The 18,203-nt window shown below is 45.9% G+C and overlaps 1 protein-coding gene across 1 annotated transcript in view; it reads left to right on the top strand.

Moving 5' to 3' along the window:
• Window positions 1-864: 864 nt before the first annotated feature.
• LOC121648642 (histone-lysine N-methyltransferase EHMT1-like) overlaps window positions 865-18,203 on the top strand; it is a 39,296-nt gene continuing 21,957 nt past the window's right edge. Inside the window, exons 1-11 of the mRNA XM_041998881.1 lie at window positions 865-960; window positions 2,321-2,672; window positions 4,186-4,333; window positions 4,613-4,695; window positions 4,943-5,132; window positions 5,247-5,383; window positions 5,652-5,795; window positions 8,889-9,187; window positions 10,090-10,173; window positions 10,263-10,351; window positions 10,548-10,654. Of these exons, the coding sequence (XP_041854815.1) occupies window positions 2,346-2,672; window positions 4,186-4,333; window positions 4,613-4,695; window positions 4,943-5,132; window positions 5,247-5,383; window positions 5,652-5,795; window positions 8,889-9,187; window positions 10,090-10,173; window positions 10,263-10,351; window positions 10,548-10,654 (1,608 nt within the window). The 5' untranslated portion in view covers window positions 865-960; window positions 2,321-2,345. The remainder of the gene's footprint in view (window positions 961-2,320; window positions 2,673-4,185; window positions 4,334-4,612; window positions 4,696-4,942; window positions 5,133-5,246; window positions 5,384-5,651; window positions 5,796-8,888; window positions 9,188-10,089; window positions 10,174-10,262; window positions 10,352-10,547; window positions 10,655-18,203) is intronic.

Genomic DNA, 18,203 nt, shown 5'->3' with positions numbered 1-18,203 from the left:
AGCTTCAAACAATAAAACTAATATCCTTTCTGGGAACGATAGGTTTTTATTATAGATTTATAGGACAGTTCTTCACCAGGACTTCTTTACTCACACATTTAAAACACTCAAAGTGTCCGAACATGGGAAACAGGGAATAATCGTAGTTGTACTACAGTGATAACTAATAAATTCTACTTACATGGTAATTCTGTATATGGTAAATATGTTCTGCTGGTTTGGAAGCTACACAAGACTTTGTGTAACCATGAAAAATAAAATTTTAAATGGTGACAGGGATCTTTGAAAAGAAAATTATTATATAATCACAACAGTCTGCACACAGCTATATAAATAAATTTTTGATTGATTGATTGATCCCCGTCTACACGTCTCTCACATTATTCTACTGGGGTTTGGCTTCCAGCTTCCCCGGTAGTTGTCTTTACTCCTCCTTATTAGTAAGAGTGGCATGCATGGAGTAATGTGTTACACCTACAGTATCTGCCATGGACACACCCACTCCTTCCCTGCATCTCAGCAGTCAATCTCCTGAGTACTGATTATCCAAAGATCATACTGAGATCAGCTTGTACATTATAAGTCCTTGTTAATCCGATGTGTCTCTGTGAGGTCCTTCTTAACTTAATGTGACTGGGAATCATCAGAATTCCAATATTTAAACACTGGATAGACGTAGAAACATAATTTATTATTAATCTGAAAATGTTCCTCTTGGTAACGAAACTGTATTTAAAACTTAAATTCTCATATAACACAACATAGTCATTGTTGTTCAGTATAAACTGAGGGGAACTGATTGTGAGGGCTGGAAGCAGAGCGCGCAGGTCACGTGGTCGGCGGTGGGGCGGAAGTAGACACCATCTTCCTACCTCATCCCTCCTGGACACAACACCGTGTGAAGCTGGAGGCTGAAACTGCTGCTACAACTTTTCCGCTGAGACTTCGCTTTAACTTTCGGTAATGTTTAAACCCTGTTTTCTCTTTCTGGATGTCCGGCTGGGCTTCCCGCGTTAAATGCTTCTTTTTCAGGCTGAGTTTGGAGCTTCGCTGTCGCATTTTTACCATTTTTATGTGATGAATTAGCATGTTTATAGTCACATTGTCTGCGTGCTAATCAACACACAGCTAATAAACCTAATTAACCGGTAGGAATTTAAAAACATTTGCTCGTAAATGCTCATAAACGTGTTTTAATAAATCTGCAGGAGCTGGGTGGAAAACTGTTCCGTCCACTAAAAGATAACTAAACTATTTCTGGTTTCCGAAGTTGTGGCTTTGGTTCCTGATTCAAAACAAAGATGGCAGCCGCCTGTTGTCTGGTTTCCCTTAAATACATCCCGTCTGCTTCCATGTTAAAGTTTAGAAGAACTCAGTCCTGTAAAGCTGCTGCTAGGAAGGTGTAGAAGGTGGATGCTGCTCTAGTGGCGCGTGGCGTTACAGATCTGAGGAGGAAAATATGAAAACAAAAACCTCGAAGTTGTGATTAATGTCCTTTCCTGCTTGTTGTATTAACGCGCGAGCCGCTGAGATCTTTATAGAAAGGTTAGTTTGGATACTGAGCAGAATTACGTGTGATTTTGTTAATATTTCACATCTATAGATGAACTTTAACAAAGAGGATTGTCGTAAAAATGTAAGAAAATTTATCCTTTTAATTATGTTTCTAATTTAAGTCCTGAAACAGGTGGTTTCAGATTTAATGGTTCACATTACTTTTACTTTTAGAAAACATGAACAGAATGAAAATCTAGATAAAATATGTACCATTTCAACTATATTTAGCCTCAGTTGATCATTTACACGTGCAATTAAACCTTTACGTAACATGATGATGAGAGTAGCTTTATAAGATGTAGAAGTTATTTTAAATGTACATACGTGTACATACAGAAGAAATCTAGCAGCATCTTTTCTGGAGGAAGAATCTGATCAGAAGTCCGTCTGAGATCTGACCAATCAGATCGGTTCTCTGAAGACCGGCTTACTGTGGACCCAGAGTCTTTAACATCCTCTAAGAGCACATTAGACGGGGGGTCCTCACCCGTCTGTCTCAGCTGGTTCTGGACGTTTGGACACAAACTGGGCTTCACGTTTATTCCCAAATAACCATAATTAGTGATTAATAATTAGAGGAGATTAGAAACATCTGTAGATGTTCAGACTGCAGCGACATCAGCGAAGATGTTTCCGGTGGAGCTGCTCTGACATTAATGCACAATCCTGGTGGTTTTTAAACTTTGTGTTGAAGTTCTCTCACACATTAAATGAGGTTTAATAAAGTTTTTATATGTACTGAAGGATGTTCTTCTTCCCACAGGTTCTCTTCAGTCCTCTGCTCAGCGATGGACCCCAGTAGATGCCATCAGGGTCCTCTAGCGGGCAGAAGATCGTCCAGTCCTGCACCTACGACACCGGCAGCTACGAAGGGACAGGAAACCGGTCACAGACCCAGACTCACCATAACTCCTTTCCACAACTCGCCCATCGTCGGCAGCGATGCGTCTCTGCGTGGTAAACGACCAGGAAGCGCTCCGGGGAAAGCCCCGGCGTCTCCTGGCGGCCTGTTCCTGACCACGCCGGCACGTCTGGCGGCTGCATCGATGAGGGAAAGTTCAGGCTCCACGCAGGAGACGGCAGGAGAGAAGGCACAAGCAAGCTCCTTCATCAAGGTAAAGAAACCGTTTTCAGACTCGGATCATCGGTAACGTTTCCACCACGAGCGCTTCTCCGGTTCACCGGGAGCAGGACTGGTTTAGATGGTGGAAGAATCTCTGCTCAGCATTCATCCTCAGTTATGTGGTACTTTCTGACTCCAGAGGGCCACGAACACATGAATACAAACAGAAGTCGATGAGAAAGTAGAGAGCCAATCAGCAGCAGAGATTCTGACCCTGAACAGAAGGGAAACAGACGGAAAATCAGTCATCCATCCGACCAGATCAGCAGATAACCAGCAGGTTCAGGGATAAAACCTCTGATGCAGACACAAACACCAACTTTTATTCACTGAATGTAGACGCTCCAGCCTGGAAACAGCCTCGTAGCGTCACCCTGCCGTTAGATCAGCGGGGCACCCGCCCCCTACAAGACCCACCGCCCCCTTACGAGACCCCGCGCGCCCCCTGCGAGACCCACCGCCCCCTTACGAGACCCCGCGTGCCCCCTACGAGACCCATCGCCCCCTTACGAGGCCCTGTGCGCCCCCTACGAGACCCACCGCCCCCTTACGAGACCCACCGCCCCCTTATGAGACCCCGCACGCCCCCTACGAGACCCACCGCCCCCTTACGAGTCCCTGCGCTCCCCCTACGAGACCCACCGCCCCCCTACGAGACCCCGCGCGCCCCCCATGACACCCAGTGCTGCCCTATAAGACCCAGCACCCCCCTCTGAGACCTAGCGCCCCCACGAGACCCAGTAAGACACTTGCGCATACACGCAGGTGAGCACGCCTCCGCCAGCGCTGCGTTCAGAGTGTGTCGGCGTGCACATCGCAGGAACGTGCACATCGCAGGAACGTGCACAGCTGAACCGTCATTGTAGGGATTTCTGATCGTATTACAGCGTAAATTAATAATAAATGAAGTAATAATAAAGTTTTATTTGTAGGTTTTATTAACGTTATCTGAGACGTGAACTTCAGAACATTTAAAGCGTCTCCGCTGAATGAAGTTTGACTGTTTCTGTTTTATCAACACATTTCAGTCATTTATGGAAAATTAGCCGGAGATGAAGTTTGGAATTATGACGTGACTTCGCAGCGTGTAGCTGTCATATGATGTTTCTAGTATTTAGTCTTTATTACGTGTTATAACGGGACGGTTACCGTAGTTACCTGAGAGTTCAGGAAACGCTGCTATAAGTTTTTTTTGGGTTTTATTTTACAGCCCAGTTCCTAAAAAGCTTGAACACTGATTTAATCCTGTATAATGGAACAGAATGAAGTGATTATAAATCCCGTCATCCACATTTATTCCCAGTAGAAGATAAGCATCATGTCAGATGATGAAACTGAGACGTGTCACCATGTGATGGAAAATTTAAACTGATGGGAAAAGTTGGAACAGGAAGTTCATGTTGATGTTCTACTGGGAACGCTGAGATTTGAGGATCGTTTTCTGTTACAGTGAATCTGCCAGTTCTCAGCTTCCTTTTGTTTCATGTTTTTAAATCTTTTCTTAGCCTGTAAAGTCTGCCGGCATGAAGACGCCAAGGCCGTCCCAGACAGACGCAGTGAAGTCTGAAGCAGCGTCTGACGTGGAGCCGAAGCGCCTCCAGGAGAGCGGCGGCAGCGGGAAGACCGCCTCCAGCTCCGGCAAACCTCAGACGGGTGGGTTCGCTTGGTTTCCGTCCTTCTGCAGACGGCTTGCAGCAGACAGAAGCTTTGTGTTCATGCTTTTCAGTAAATTAGCTGCTTATTAAACGTGTGAACTGACAAAGTTCAGACGAGTCTTACTTTCATCTTTGAGTTTAAGTCCTAATAAAAACCAAATAAGGTTTAAAAGAGGGTTTCTGGGCCTGGATTTGTGGTCTAGTCTCTAACCTGAAAGCATCTTAATAACATTTTACTGATTCCTGACAATGACTTTATGCTTCTTTCTGCTTCTAGCTGTGAAGAAGAGGAGGAGGAAGATGGGGATGTACAACTTGGTCCCCAAAAAGAAGGTGAAGACGGTCCAACACCACAAGAAAGTAGGTCCCTTCTTTACTTTCCTCAGACCCTGCAGCCCCCCGATAACAAACCAGTTCATCAGCCTTTCAGTCTTCTCGCTGCCTTCAAACTGGAAACCTGTGGGAGATAAATCCAGCTGGAATAACTACAGATGGAGGCTGTCTGCTTCATGACGTAGATTTAATTCTTCCTCCAACGTGGATCTAAGTGGATTTAACTCGGTGTTGACGTGTCTGGACACCAACAGATGTTTCTATTTTCCCTCAGAAACAGAAGCCAGAAGCCGGAGTAGAGAAAAGTCAGCCTGCAGCAGATGAGGCGTCTGTGCCTGGAGGACATCCACCCACCAGGAAGGAGGTGGAGTCCGGAGACGGCGGCCATGTTGAATACACGGAGCTGGCTTTGGACTGCCTGGACCTGAAAGCTCAGGAAGAACTTCTCTCACCGCCCCTTTCAGGTGCTAAATTATCAGCTTCCTTCTTCCCACAGAATCATTGTTTCCCAACGTCGGGGTGCTGCTGAGGTCGGGGATGATGTCATGTGACGTGACGTGATGTCATGTGATGTGCAGGAGATGCTGAGGTGACGGAGAAAGACCTGGCGGAGGAGTTACCGCTGTGCTGCTGTCGTATGGAGACTCCGAACGGCGGCGGGAGCCTGTCCAGTCCGGATCAGACCTGCATGGCCATGGAGAGCAGCGATGGGACGGTAACTATGGCGTCCAGAGAGAGGAGGGGGGCTGATTTATTATAGTCTGTGTCCTCTCAGCCTTCCTAAGACTTTCCTACACTCGGTTTAAAAAGTGCTTCATGTTTAAACATGAAGGGAATCACAGCTTTTAACTGGCTCAGACATGAAGCAGCTTCAACATAAACCTCAGACCAGTTGCTGGTTGAGGTCTTAAACTACCACACGGACTAGAGGCCGGATGCTTTTTAACAGCGTGGTGTGTTTTTTATTTGTGGTTTGTCTCCAGCTGAGTCGCTGCCAGAAGTCGGTGATGAAGCAGGAGATGATGCGACCCTCCAACACGGTGCATCTGCTGGTTCTGTGTGAGGACCACCGGGCCGGCATGGTCAAGCACCAGTGCTGCCCTGGCTGTGGACTCTTCTGCAGGGCGGTGAGGATTAAATCACACACACACACACACACACACACACGTTTATGTGGTAGACGGGTTGAGTCCTGACTTTACAGCAATCTGCTGCTTTTTGTGGCGTCAGAGTGGAAAAAAACTGTAAAACTGGTCCCAGTGATCCCACTTTACTTTTACTGGAACCAAACAAAATCTCCAGAAAAACAAAAATATTTACAAGAAAGAAATAAAAGATTCACCTAAATAAATTTTAAAGCAAAATTTTCATCCGTATTTAGAGATTTTTATAATTTGCTACCAAAATGATCCAGTTAGCAACTAGCTAACTAGCATGTTAGCTTTGGTTCACTGCTAACATGCTAGCTAACAGCTAGCTAGCTAACTAGCATGTTAGCTGTGGGTTACTGCTAACATGCTAGCTAACAGCTAGCTAGCTAACTAGCATGTTAGCTGTGGGTCACTGCTAACATGCTAGCTAACAGCTAGCTAGCTAACTAGCATGTTAGCTGTGGGTCACTGCTAACATGCTAGCTAACAGCTAGCTAGCTAACTAGCATGTTAGCTTTGGTTCACTGCTAACATGCTAGCTAACAGCTAGCTAGCTAACTAGCATGTTAGCTGTGGGTTACTGCTAACATGCTAGCTAACAGCTAGCTAGCTAACTAGCATGTTAGCTTTTGGTCACTGTGGTGTTCTAGCCTCTTTTTATTCCAGCTTAATAAATTATAATAAATTATAATACTCTGCCAATTTTTTTTTTATGTATTTAATTTGTTTATTTAATTTTTAAAGTTCAGGTTCATATAAATTAGTAAAAAAAAAGTATGATGTAAACATGCCAGGTTATAGAAGAAGATTAATTTCCATCCATGGAATAAAAACACCATACAAAAAGAAATAGAACAATAAAATACAAATAAAACTACAACAGATACAAACAGACACAAGAAACACGAATAATCACAAGTTTGATTTTCTTTTAGGTGTTTTTTAGATGAGCCATAAACCCTGAAAGCTCCACCTAAGAAAGAAATGAGAACATTTTTTTTCTGAACTCTTTATTTGGCTTTTTAACAGTAATGTAAAAAATAATAATATTTTTTGTATATTTACCATTTTTGTGATTTCAGGATTGTTGTAGTGTAACAGGTGTCCACCAGGGGGCAGAAGACAAGAATCAGATTGTGTTTTTCTCAGAAAGTGTGTGTCAGATATGATACATACGGCATGAAAGGGTTAAAGATGGAAACTTTCTTATAACAGGTAGATTATTCCAGAATGTTCCTCCTTGTACTGACAGGACTGTCTAGAAGCCGTAGATCTGAACGGGGCCACCAGGTCCCTCTCAATGTGGTCCTGGAACCACTGGCAGGTCTGGAGAACCCGAACTAGCTAAAGGTGGACGAATGAGGTCTAAACTGTATCATACAGTCACTTAGTCATGAAAATGTACGTTTTTATCCACATTTTATCCTCTAGAAACAACCCCTACATATACAGGTGGTCCCGTTTAATAACTTATAAAGTAAAATGTGTTTTCAGTCTTAGCAGGAAATACTGAGAGAAGTAAAAAACAAACCGACTTCGTTAGCTGATCTAAGCCATAACAGAAGCAGCAGAAATAATTAATGTGCTGCTTGTTGTTAAACTCACTTCTCTAAAACTTCACCTGGGTTTAAATCTCAGCTTTTACTAGATTTTCCATTTTACTGTCTTTAGTTTTATTTGCTGGATCATTAACCAGAGAAACGGATTCTCCTCAGATTTGTGGTGAAAAAAAGTGTCTGGAACTGGTTTTATTTATTTGTTTGTTTGTTTGTTTATTGTTCTTTGACAATAAGACGGCTGGAGGAATTTTTAATCTTAGTAATTAGTAATTTAATGTTAGTAATGATTCAACTTTGTTGGATAATTTTGTATTTGTGTTGAGAAAATGTTTCCTGTTATTTAGTCAACGTTCTTTGTTTTTTATTTAAAAGTTTGTTTTTCATTTAAAAGTTTTTTATTTAAAAGTTTGTTTTTTATTTAAAAGTTTGTTTTTTATTTAAAAGTTTTTTATTTAAAAGTTTGTTTTTTATTTAAAAGTTTGTTTTTTATTTAAAAGTTTTTTATTTAAAAGTTTGTTTTTATTTAAAAGTTTGTTTTTTATTTAAAAGTTTTTTATTTAAAAGTTTGTTTTTTATTTAAAAGTTTTTTATTTAAAAGTTTGTTTTTTATTTAAAAGTTTTTTATTTAAAAGTTTGTTTTTTATTTAAAAGTTTTTTATTTAAAAGTTTGTTTTTTATTTAAAAGTTTGTTTTTTATTTAAAAGTTTTTTATTTAAAAGTTTGTTTTTTATTTAAAAGTTTGTTTTTTATTTAAAAGTTTTTTATTTAAAAGTTTGTTTTTTATTTAAAAGTTTGTTTTTTATTTAAAAGTTTTTTATTTAAAAGTTTGTTTTTTTATTTAAAAGTTTTTTATTTAAAAGTTTTTTATTTAAAAGTTTGTTTTTTATTTAAAACTTTCTTTTTTATGTAAAACTTTTTTATTTAAAAGTTTTTTATTTAAAACTTTCTTTTTTATTTAAAACTTTTTTATTTAAAAGTTTGTTTTTTATTTAAAACTTTGTTTTTTATTTAAAAGTTTGTTTTTTATTTAAAAGTTTTTTATTTGAAAGTTTGTTTTTTATTTAAAAGTTTTTTATTTAAAACTTTCTTTTTTATTTAAAAGTTTTTTATTTAAAAGTTTGTCTTTTTATGTAGATTTGAGTCATTTTAAGGTGTAGTGTATAGATGGAGGGAGGTAGAGGAGCAGCGGGTGGGTTAAAGAGAAGCAGCCTCCAGGAAAACGTCTGTTAGCAGCGAAGGAATCGACCTTTAAACGAGCAGACTTGGTTCGGGTGTTTTGGACGGTTAAAGAACTTGTTCCTCGTGCATCTGTGGCTGTTTTAGGTTGTTTTTTTCGACTTATTTTACATTTACTGACCGACCTTTTGGCCTGAAGGCGTAGAGATGTTCATCCTGACATAATACCACACACTGGTGGCACAGAGCTTCCAAGAAGAAGAATCCATCCCAACATTTAGGAAAACTTGAAGCCCTTTCTCACCTGAAATCTGTGTTTTCCTGCTTCCTGTAGGGAACCTTCATGGAGTGCCGGCCGTACGGCAGCATTTCTCACCGCTTCCACCGCGACTGTGCCTCCATCTTGAAGGACTGCAGGTTTTGCCCCCACTGTGGAGAGGATGCCAGCGGCGCCGTCGAGGTCGTCGTTTCCAAGCCCGACCAGTCGCCGTCTGTTCCCAGATCCAACCCCGGACCTCTGCTTCCCGTCGTGGCCACGCTCCCGTCCGTCCCAACCACGCCGGCTGTCCCTCAAATACTGAGAGCAAAGAAGAGCTGCGAGCCTCGGAGGAGCCGAGACCAGAGTCCAAGCAGGTGAAGCCGGGTTTTCATCCTGATGGGACGCAGCCTGGAGACGGGCGGACAAATAACAGGCCGATAAAAGCATTTTAATTAGGGCGGGGGAGGGGCGGTCCGCGGGACAGGAAGGAGTTCACAAAACAGCTGATAAACAGCTGATAAACAGCTGATAAACAGCTGATTGCTCCGGAGGGACCAGAGGGATCCAAACCAGAGGGAGGGGCTAAGGACCTTTCTTTCTCTACCACTTCGTTCAACTCGGGGTTGTGGGGAAACTGGAGTCTATCGCAGCAGTTAGCAGGCGAGAGGCGTGGTGGGTGGAGGTGGTGGTGGTGGGTTTGGGGTTAAGGACCCGATGACATCAGTCGTTCTAGTGATAATAAATAAAATGAAGTATAACTGGTTTCAGTAGATTTCACAGCAGTCTGATAGTTGAGGAGACGATCCCTCAGCAACCCGAACACACCTGAAGACCTTCTCTTTTCCACCTTCTCCCTGCACACCTGCACAGACGTTGTATCAGGTAACACGGAGGAGCGCTGTGATTGGTCAGAGTTGCAGAATTCATGCCGATTGGCTGAATTTGCGTTGATAGTTGCGATCGGAACGTCCTGCATTCCCAGAGGAACTGATTATAAAGTTCATGCTAACGGTTGTGGGAAACAGGTCAGCGTTAGCTAGCATCGATGTTTAAAAGCTGGTTGTCGGCTGAATTCCTGTAACTGAGCTCACCTGAGACGGAGATGTTAGAGGCTGGAAAGCCTGAGTCATCAGTTTGACTAATTAACCAGCTGATTTCTAAAAACCAGCCGATGGGTTTTAACTTGTTTTGTACTTTTTGAATGACTGAACTCACAAAGATGATTTCTTACAGCTTAAACATGTCAGCTGACTCGCTACTTTCCTTCTGCCTCCAGGCTGAAAGACCAGGCTGTTCACGCTGCAGACAACATCCCTAAAGAGTCTCTGGAGAGCATCCTCATGGCCCTGGACGACGACAAGTAAGCTAAACCAGAGCATCAGTTAGCAAACAGCGAGCCCGTTCAGCCACCAGGAGATGAATAATTGATCTGACCTGCATGTTTCTCAGCCTTAAACCAAAGAAAGTGAAGTTCCCGGCCAGGCAGCTCTACCTGTCTGCAAAGCAAGGAGACCTGCAAAGAGTCATTCAGCTGCTGGGTAACTCACATCTTATGCCTCCTTTTTCCAGAAGATTCCATAGATTATTTTTATTATTGAGGTTTATCCACCTTCCTCAACATGATCTCCACATCTCACCTCGTCTGTAACAGCTTTAAAGAAAGTCTGGACCACATCATCTCCTCATGCTTCTAAGTTCATCTTCAGTTAAATCCCTCAAATCTTTTTATTCCAGTTGATGGAAAAGATCCCAACTTTGTGATGGAGGGGCAGAACAGGCGCACCCCACTTCACGCAGCCGCTGCTGAGGGTCATCAGGAGATCTGCCACATGTTGATACAGGTGAGGCAGCAAACAGTAGTCCTTCTCAGAGCGGCTACGACTAAATCCTGGATTCAGAGTCCTTCTCAGAGCGGCTAAGACTAAATCCTGGATTCAGAGTTCTTCTCAGAGCGGCTAAGACTAAATCCTGGATTCAGAGTCCTTCTCAGAGCGGCTAAGACTAAATCCTGGATTCAGAGTTCTTCTCAGAGCGGCTAAGACTCAATCCTGGATTCAGAGTCCTTCTCAGAGCGGCTAAGACTAAATCCTGGATTCAGAGCTTCACAAACGCTTGATCTCGTTTACTAATGAAGTAAATGACATTTAATCTGAGGAAGCGTGAGATTTTCCATTAGTGGACTGAGCAGTGATCTCTAGAGGTCGAGAATTCGACCTTCGTAGCAGTTCCGGGGACTATGCTCGTCTGGGTGGAGCTCTCTGATGAAGCTCCTGGGATCTGTTGGAGCAGGGATGTGCAGCTCCGGTCCTCGAGGGCTACTGGCCTGCAGGTTTTAGATGTTTTCCTACAATAACACTCTCATAAAAAGCTCTGTACAAGGCTGTTAATGAGCCATTAATTTAAATCAGGTGCGTTGCAGCAGGGAAACGTCTAAGACCTGTGGGACCAGAGTTCTTGAGACCAGAGATGGAGATCCCAGTGCTGGAGACACTTTCCCAGTTCAGAGCTTATGGTCCAGCATACAAACAGGAAAAATTCACTGGTTTCCAAATTTTTTCTGATACTTTTCAGGACCAAAAGTTACTGAGGTCACATGATGGGCGGCAACCTGCTAAACTAAATAAAAATGAAAACTGTGTCTAAACCATGAAAGACACTAAAATGTCCTTTCAGAGAATAAAGACGTCCTTCTGTGGTCCATTCCAGCTTAAAATGAGGTTTCTGTGTGAAGGTTAGCCTGAGTTAGAGGGCTTCAGGGTGGATGTCTCGTTATTCCACTTTTAATATCGTATTAAACACCAGGATTAATTAATCCGAGACACCATCAGTATCATTACTGTCCGTACAGGAAGGAAAACAAAGGTCAACAACATGCGTCTCGCTTTCTTTTCCTTCCTGTTTTTATGGGAAAGTCCGGCAGAGGAAGAGTTTTTAAATCCTCCTGGTGGGGTGAAACATGAGGCAGGTGTGCTGGTGGAGGACGTCTCAGCCTTGACAGCAGGACATGAGACAGGACGTCCGTCCAGCATGTTTGACCTCCTGCAGGAGAACCAGCAGCTTGTAGCTGCTTAACGATGCTGATGTTAACTAAACCAACTCTGACATTAAATGTTCTCCTGGTATCACTTTATACAAAGAAAGTTCTTTAATTCCTGCACCATAAGAGTCACAGCTTCCGTCGGAGAACGTGATGCCCCAGGGCTTGCCCACCCAGCCGGGGGGCGTAAGGCTCCTGGGGAACACGATTGCATTCAGCCGAGCGTACTCCATGAACAGCTCAATCGCCCGCCTGCGCAGCTCATTTGACAGCGGTTTATCCCACGTGTCCCTAGATAATGTTCCGGCCTCTTGGAAGGCCTTTCTAACCAGAATGACTTCTGCTTCAGGGGCGTCGCAAGACCAAGAGGGTCATAAAGGCCAGCCACCTGGCTTAGCAGCATACGGCGGGTAAGAGGGTCTGGAGTTTTCTCCTCTATATCCCCTACGGAAAGGTTAAGCCCAGTGCGCATCTTCTTCCTCCTCGTGGAGAAATTGATGGCCACCATGAGGAAAAGCTTGTCCTCCGCTACATGATACCCCACCCCCAGGGCCTTGTTGTCCTCGTCCCGCAACTGGTTGGGCAACACAATAGTCTCGGGTCGTCTGGTGGTGGCCTCCTGCCTCCCACTTTGGCCAGACCGCACCCAAGGCTTAAGGTGAAACCCGCCTGTCGCGAGGATGGCCTCAACCCCGTTAAGGATTTCGTCCAGTCTCAGGGGGTCGTTATGGGACACCAGGATGTCGTCCACGTAGGCGTTGTCCACGATGACCTGCCTCTCCTCCACTCTATCATTAAACTGTGGCAGGTGGGCGGTCTCTCGCATGGCAACCTGAGCGATGCAACCAGCTGGCTTATCGCCCATGTTTACCCGCACAACCGCGTAGTCCTCGATGTCATCAGCGGGAGAGTCTCGCCACAGGAAGCGGTGGACGTGCATTTCCTGCTCCTCCAACCACACCGAGTTGTACATTTTAGACACGTCACCGATTGCCGCATGCTCCCCTTCCCGGAAGCGGAGCAGCACCGCCCGGATGGGGTTTAAGACATCTGGACCTTTAAGTAAGATGCCATTCAGGCTCACGCCCTTATACTCCTGGCTACTGTCCCAGACAAGCCTCACGGGAGTAGAGAGCGAGTGCGGGTTAGGCGCAGTCAGATGGTTCACCCACCAAACAGCACCATTCCACCCGTCCAATACAGCTTTGGACAGTTTAACTGCGGCCCCCCTGCCGACCATGTCGTGCACCTGCCTGGCGTACGCCTGTTTCCACATTGGATCCTTCTCGAGGCGCCTCTCCGCCTTAAGGAACGCCGCCTCAACAGCCCTGCGGTTGTTAGGCAGGGTGACAGGGTCCTCCTTCCAGGGTTATTTGGCATCCCAGTGGGGCTTGTCACTATGACTGTCACTTAACTTAAAGGTAAGTCCGCCCCTAATTACCTCCAATTCTTTCTCATCCGCGAGGGACATCTCCTTACCACCAGGGGCGCACCTCCCACAACGGCAACCACCACATGCAGGGCTGCAAGCAGCACCAATGCTGTCCCACTGAAGCCACTTAACGATCTCGGCACTACTCGTGGCTGTGTTCCCAACTACGACACCATCCCCGGACCCAGAGCGATGGTCACAGATGACCTCGACCCTCTTAGACTCTGCCCTCATGGAGCATGCGAAATGAGTTGAGGAATGGCGCACAGTCAACTCAATGTCTTCGAAGAGATCTGGGTGCGCGCCGCTGACAGTCTTACCAAGCGGACCATCCCACAACACCAAATCCCCGCATCTCGCCATCCGTTGGGGGGCGAGACGACCCTCCCTGGTACTAATGAGCAGCTCAACCCTCTTCGGGCGAATTAACTCCCCCGGTCTGACATAACTCGGGAAGAACTTCCCCAGTCGTTCAGGGTCTACTGCATGGTCCACCCTGGCGATCTCTTCTAGCCCATAGCAGACCATCTCGTGGAGTCGCCACCTTCCGTGCTTTGTGGCTACTTTTAAACTCACACGGTATCTCTTTGTCTCTACCTTCACTTCCATGCCGCCCACACCATACACCATCAGTCTGATCGGCTCACCGGTTAACCCAAGCCTCTCAGCCGCTTGATGAGTAATATAATTGGTGTCAGAAGCTAGGTCTATGAGAGCGCCTACCCAATCCCCCCTTTTGGTTGTGACGTCCACTAACATCATCAGAACTGGGTGCTCCTTGGGGTCACCCTCGGCCACTAGCCCATTCCCAGCACATACCGTTGAAGTTACTTGGTTAGTGCAGGCTTTCCGGACGGCTTCTAGCTGCCCCGGAGTTAGACCTAGGCCGGCAAACACAGCTTCCTGCTCCTCGGTCGGGCCACGGGGCTCACGCCTTGCTTCTCCCCCAACCCCTACGGAGGAGGAGTCGCTTTTTACCGGGGCCTTAAGACACAGAAAGAAATGGTGGTCCGAAAGCGCACCCCCCCCTTTTGCATTCCTCTTTACGGCACAGGAAGCCCTGACTACACGGACCCTCACCCCCATGGAGATCAAGACACTTAGGGCAAGCTCTTGCCCTCTTTACAAAAGCCCTCCGTTCTGACGGGTTGGCCTTTTTGAACAACTTACAGCGGTACAAACGCCCAGCGTGCCCCCCCTCACCACACGCGCTGCAGGAGTTTCGTGGGGACTCTGCTCCTGTTTTGCTCGCTGTAGCCCTGGTATTCGAACGCCTCTCTTGCTTCCGATCCCCTGGCTTCTCTTTAGGTTTCTCACGAGGGTTCAGTTCCCCGGCCCTGACAGAGCCTGGGCGTCTGGTCGCTTGCAACTGCTCCAACTGAGTCAGAATCGTCTTTTGATCCTTTAAGAACCCCCATAACTTCTCAAAGCGGTTACGGGGGTTGACCTCATTGGATCCATCACACCGGTACACGAGCCACCTCTCCTTCAAACTGTCCGGTAGCTTACTTTCTATCGACCGGACCACCAACTGGTTTTTTAAGGCATCCTCGCAACCAAGATCAATAAGGTCCAGCAGCGCCCTCTCCACCGCTCGAATCAGCTGCAGTGTTTCCCTTGGTTGGTTGTCACGCACCCCTGACAACTCCTGCAACTCCAGTATGATGTCATCCGCTATCTGGGCCACATCTCCGTAGCAATCCTCCAGCACCCGGAAGACTTCATCCGCGGTGCGGCAATGAGACAACCTGAGTTCACTTTTCACTGGTTCAGCGATACTGTCCAACAGGTGGAAGAGCCGACATTCTGGGGAACCCGTGGGCTCGGCTAACGCTTGCAGGGTACACCAATTACTCTTCCAGCGCCAGTAGCTTCTCCGGTCTCCAGAGAATTTTGGTAGGCTTAAAGGTGCGAGAGCAATCCTAGGCCCCATTAACGCCTGAATGTGCTCCGTCCCGCACCAGCGTTGGTCAGCAGCACATCATGAGTCTGTCTTTGCTGCGGTATACTGGTGAAGCCAGGCACGGCCGAAGGGACCGGAGGCCGGCTAACTGGCTGACCCCGCAGGGGCGCTGGCGGAGACCCGACAGGGGCGCTGATTTCTTGCGTCTCATCAGGGCGATCCACCACACCGTCGGGCACGCCACCGCTCACTGCCGTTGTTTGGTCAGCGGACAGACTTGCCCCCGCATCTTGCCCCCCACTGTCCTGAAGCACGCCGCTGCCCCAGGTTTCAGCAGGAGGTTCACCGAGTTCGTCAGCTGAGGCGGTCCCCCCATCGTCCACTCTGGGTTTAATATCGCTTTTGCCACCAACAATGTCCTCTTCATCACCACTACTCGCCAGACTACTAGGTTCACTGCGTGCTGACCTTCTGCACTCACGCATGTGGTTCTCTAGTGAGATCACAGTCAGTTTCCTCATCTCCTTGTGACTTTTGAGGCAAGCTCGCACAGTGCTCAGTTCCTTTTCTGGAATGTAACGGTCCCAGACCCGCACAAACTCCTCTAAAGCGTCGACTCTACTCTCTAGTGCGGTACACACAGAAGTATGTTGTTCTTGGGTCATGTGACTAGTCTGGAGCGCTTCTGCCTGACCGAACACGTCTTCCACGTCAGCCTTTAGGCCGTCAAACTGACCTGAGGCCCAACGAGACCATAACGACTCTTTTACTTTCAACCCCGCGCTTTGGTACTTAGTTCGGCAGTCATGCAGCTTCTTCGTGACATCAGCTACCTCCGCCGCAAATCCACTTGCGTCTTCTTCCTCCATAGCGGCAATATAATCAAAACTGCTATCACAGAACTCTTCATAACTGTCTTGGAGAGCCTTCATTGCAGACCTGAGTTCATGTTCAGTTAACAGGTCCAGGTTGAACGTAATGGTATTGATCCTCCTACTGAACACCCCTTGAGCACAGGACCGCTTTTTCTTTAATTCCCCACAGTCAGCCATGCTGGAGTTTATTCCCTTTTTCTTCTTCTATGGTGTTTTGGTGTACTTCCGGTTTACACCGTCGCGCTGGCGGCTAACTTCCGGTCTAGCCGTTAACTAACAAGCTAACACTGTCTGTTGCTCGCGATCGGCTTATCCTACGCCGTCGCGCTAAACAACCACAGATAAAGTCACTCAAGCACAGTTGCTAACCAAGAGACGACTCCGTTGATGTTTTGGTTCGGGTCCGATGGGTTCCCGTTCCACCGGAACGTTCCACCGGGCTCCGTCTAAGTGCTGGATTGTTGTTGACACTGTCCGACCTCCGCTTCTCCGTCGCGGGCCGGCTTGGTGTTGTTTACTGTACGGTTTTACCGGACTAACCACCTTTAGACCGATAACTCCCACCGTATAGGGTGTGTTTAACTGGTGATACAGTGTCCCACTCAAACGCCAGGTTACTTGTTCACTTCAGGTTTATTTTGACAAGCTGATGCTATTTTCTAATAGCACCGAACATCTCTTAGTAACCGTGTCGCTTTCAGGTAAACAACTGTAACGACACAAACAACAGAACACAAAATTAACACTGCGTACACTTGACGGGCAGCATACAGATTATACATTTTGTGGAAATAACCATATCCTTACAACTTTTAGATAACTCACCAGCTCAGTCTCACCAGCCAACACCGATAACTCTGGCAACGCAGAAAAACGGGCATTCGGCACGCATGCGCAAATAGACCAACCCCTCACTACCAGACTTTACACAGATAGAAAAAAAACGCTTCACGTGAATACTGTGACAGGACTGGCTGGCGGTAGTATTCCGTACACAAAGTAAACCCACACACCATTCAAAAGAGAAAGAAAGTGAAAATCCACACAATTTACATCAAACAGCAGCTGGAAGTCAGAGCCGGCCAGATGTTTGGTCCAGGTTCTTTATTTCTACTGTTCTATTTACGTCAAACAGCAGCTGGAAGTCAGAGCCGGCCAGATGTTTGGTCCAGGTTCTTTATTTCTACTGTTCTATTTACGTCAAACAGCAGCTGGAAGTCAGAGCCGGCCAGATGTTTGGTCCAGGTTCTTTATTTCTACTGTTCTATTTACATCAAACAGCAGCTGGAAGTCAGAGCCGGCCAGATGTTTGGTCCAGGTTCTTTATTTCTACTGTTCTATTTACGTCAAACAGCAGCTGGAAGTCAGAGCCGGCCAGATGTTTGGTCCAGGTTCTTTATTTCTACTGTTCTATTTACATCAAACAGCAGCTGGAAGTCAGAGCCGGCCAGATGTTTGGTCCAGGTTCTTTATTTCTACTGTTCTATTTAAGTCAAACAGCAGCTGGAAGTCAGAGCCGGCCAGATGTTTGGTCCAGGTTCTTTATTTCTTCTGTTCTATTTACATCAAACAGCAGCTGGAAGTCAGAGCCGGCCAGATGTTTGGTCCAGGTTCTTTATTTCTACTGTTCTATTTACGTCAAACAGCAGCTGGAAGTCAGAGCCGGCCAGATGTTTGGTCCAGGTTCTTTATTTCTACTGTTCTATTTACATCAAACAGCAGCTGGAAGTCAGAGTCGGCCAGATGTTTGGTCCAGGTTCTTTATTTCTACTGTTCTATTTACATCAAACAGCAGCTGGAAGTCAGAGCCGGCCAGATGTTTGGTCCAGGTTCTTTATTTCTACTGTTCTATTTACATCAAACAGCAGCTGGAAGTCAGAGTCGGCCAGATGTTTGGTCCAGGTTCTTTATTTCTACTGTTCTATTTACATCAAACAGCAGCTGGAAGTCAGAGCCGGCCAGATGTTTGGTCCAGGTTCTTTATTTCTACTGTTCTATTTACATCAAACAGCAGCTGGAAGTCAGAGCCGGCCAGATGTTTGGTCCAGGTTCTTTATTTCTACTGTTCTATTTAAGTCAAACAGCAGCTGGAAGTCAGAGCCGGCCAGATGTTTGGTCCAGGTTCTTTATTTCTACTGTTCTA

The sequence above is a fragment of the Melanotaenia boesemani genome, chromosome 11, assembly GCF_017639745.1.
Source record: "Melanotaenia boesemani isolate fMelBoe1 chromosome 11, fMelBoe1.pri, whole genome shotgun sequence".
NCBI lineage: Eukaryota > Metazoa > Chordata > Actinopteri > Atheriniformes > Melanotaeniidae > Melanotaenia > Melanotaenia boesemani.
Note: the sequence above shows the minus strand (reverse complement) of the source record. Positions and strands in the feature narration are given on the sequence as shown.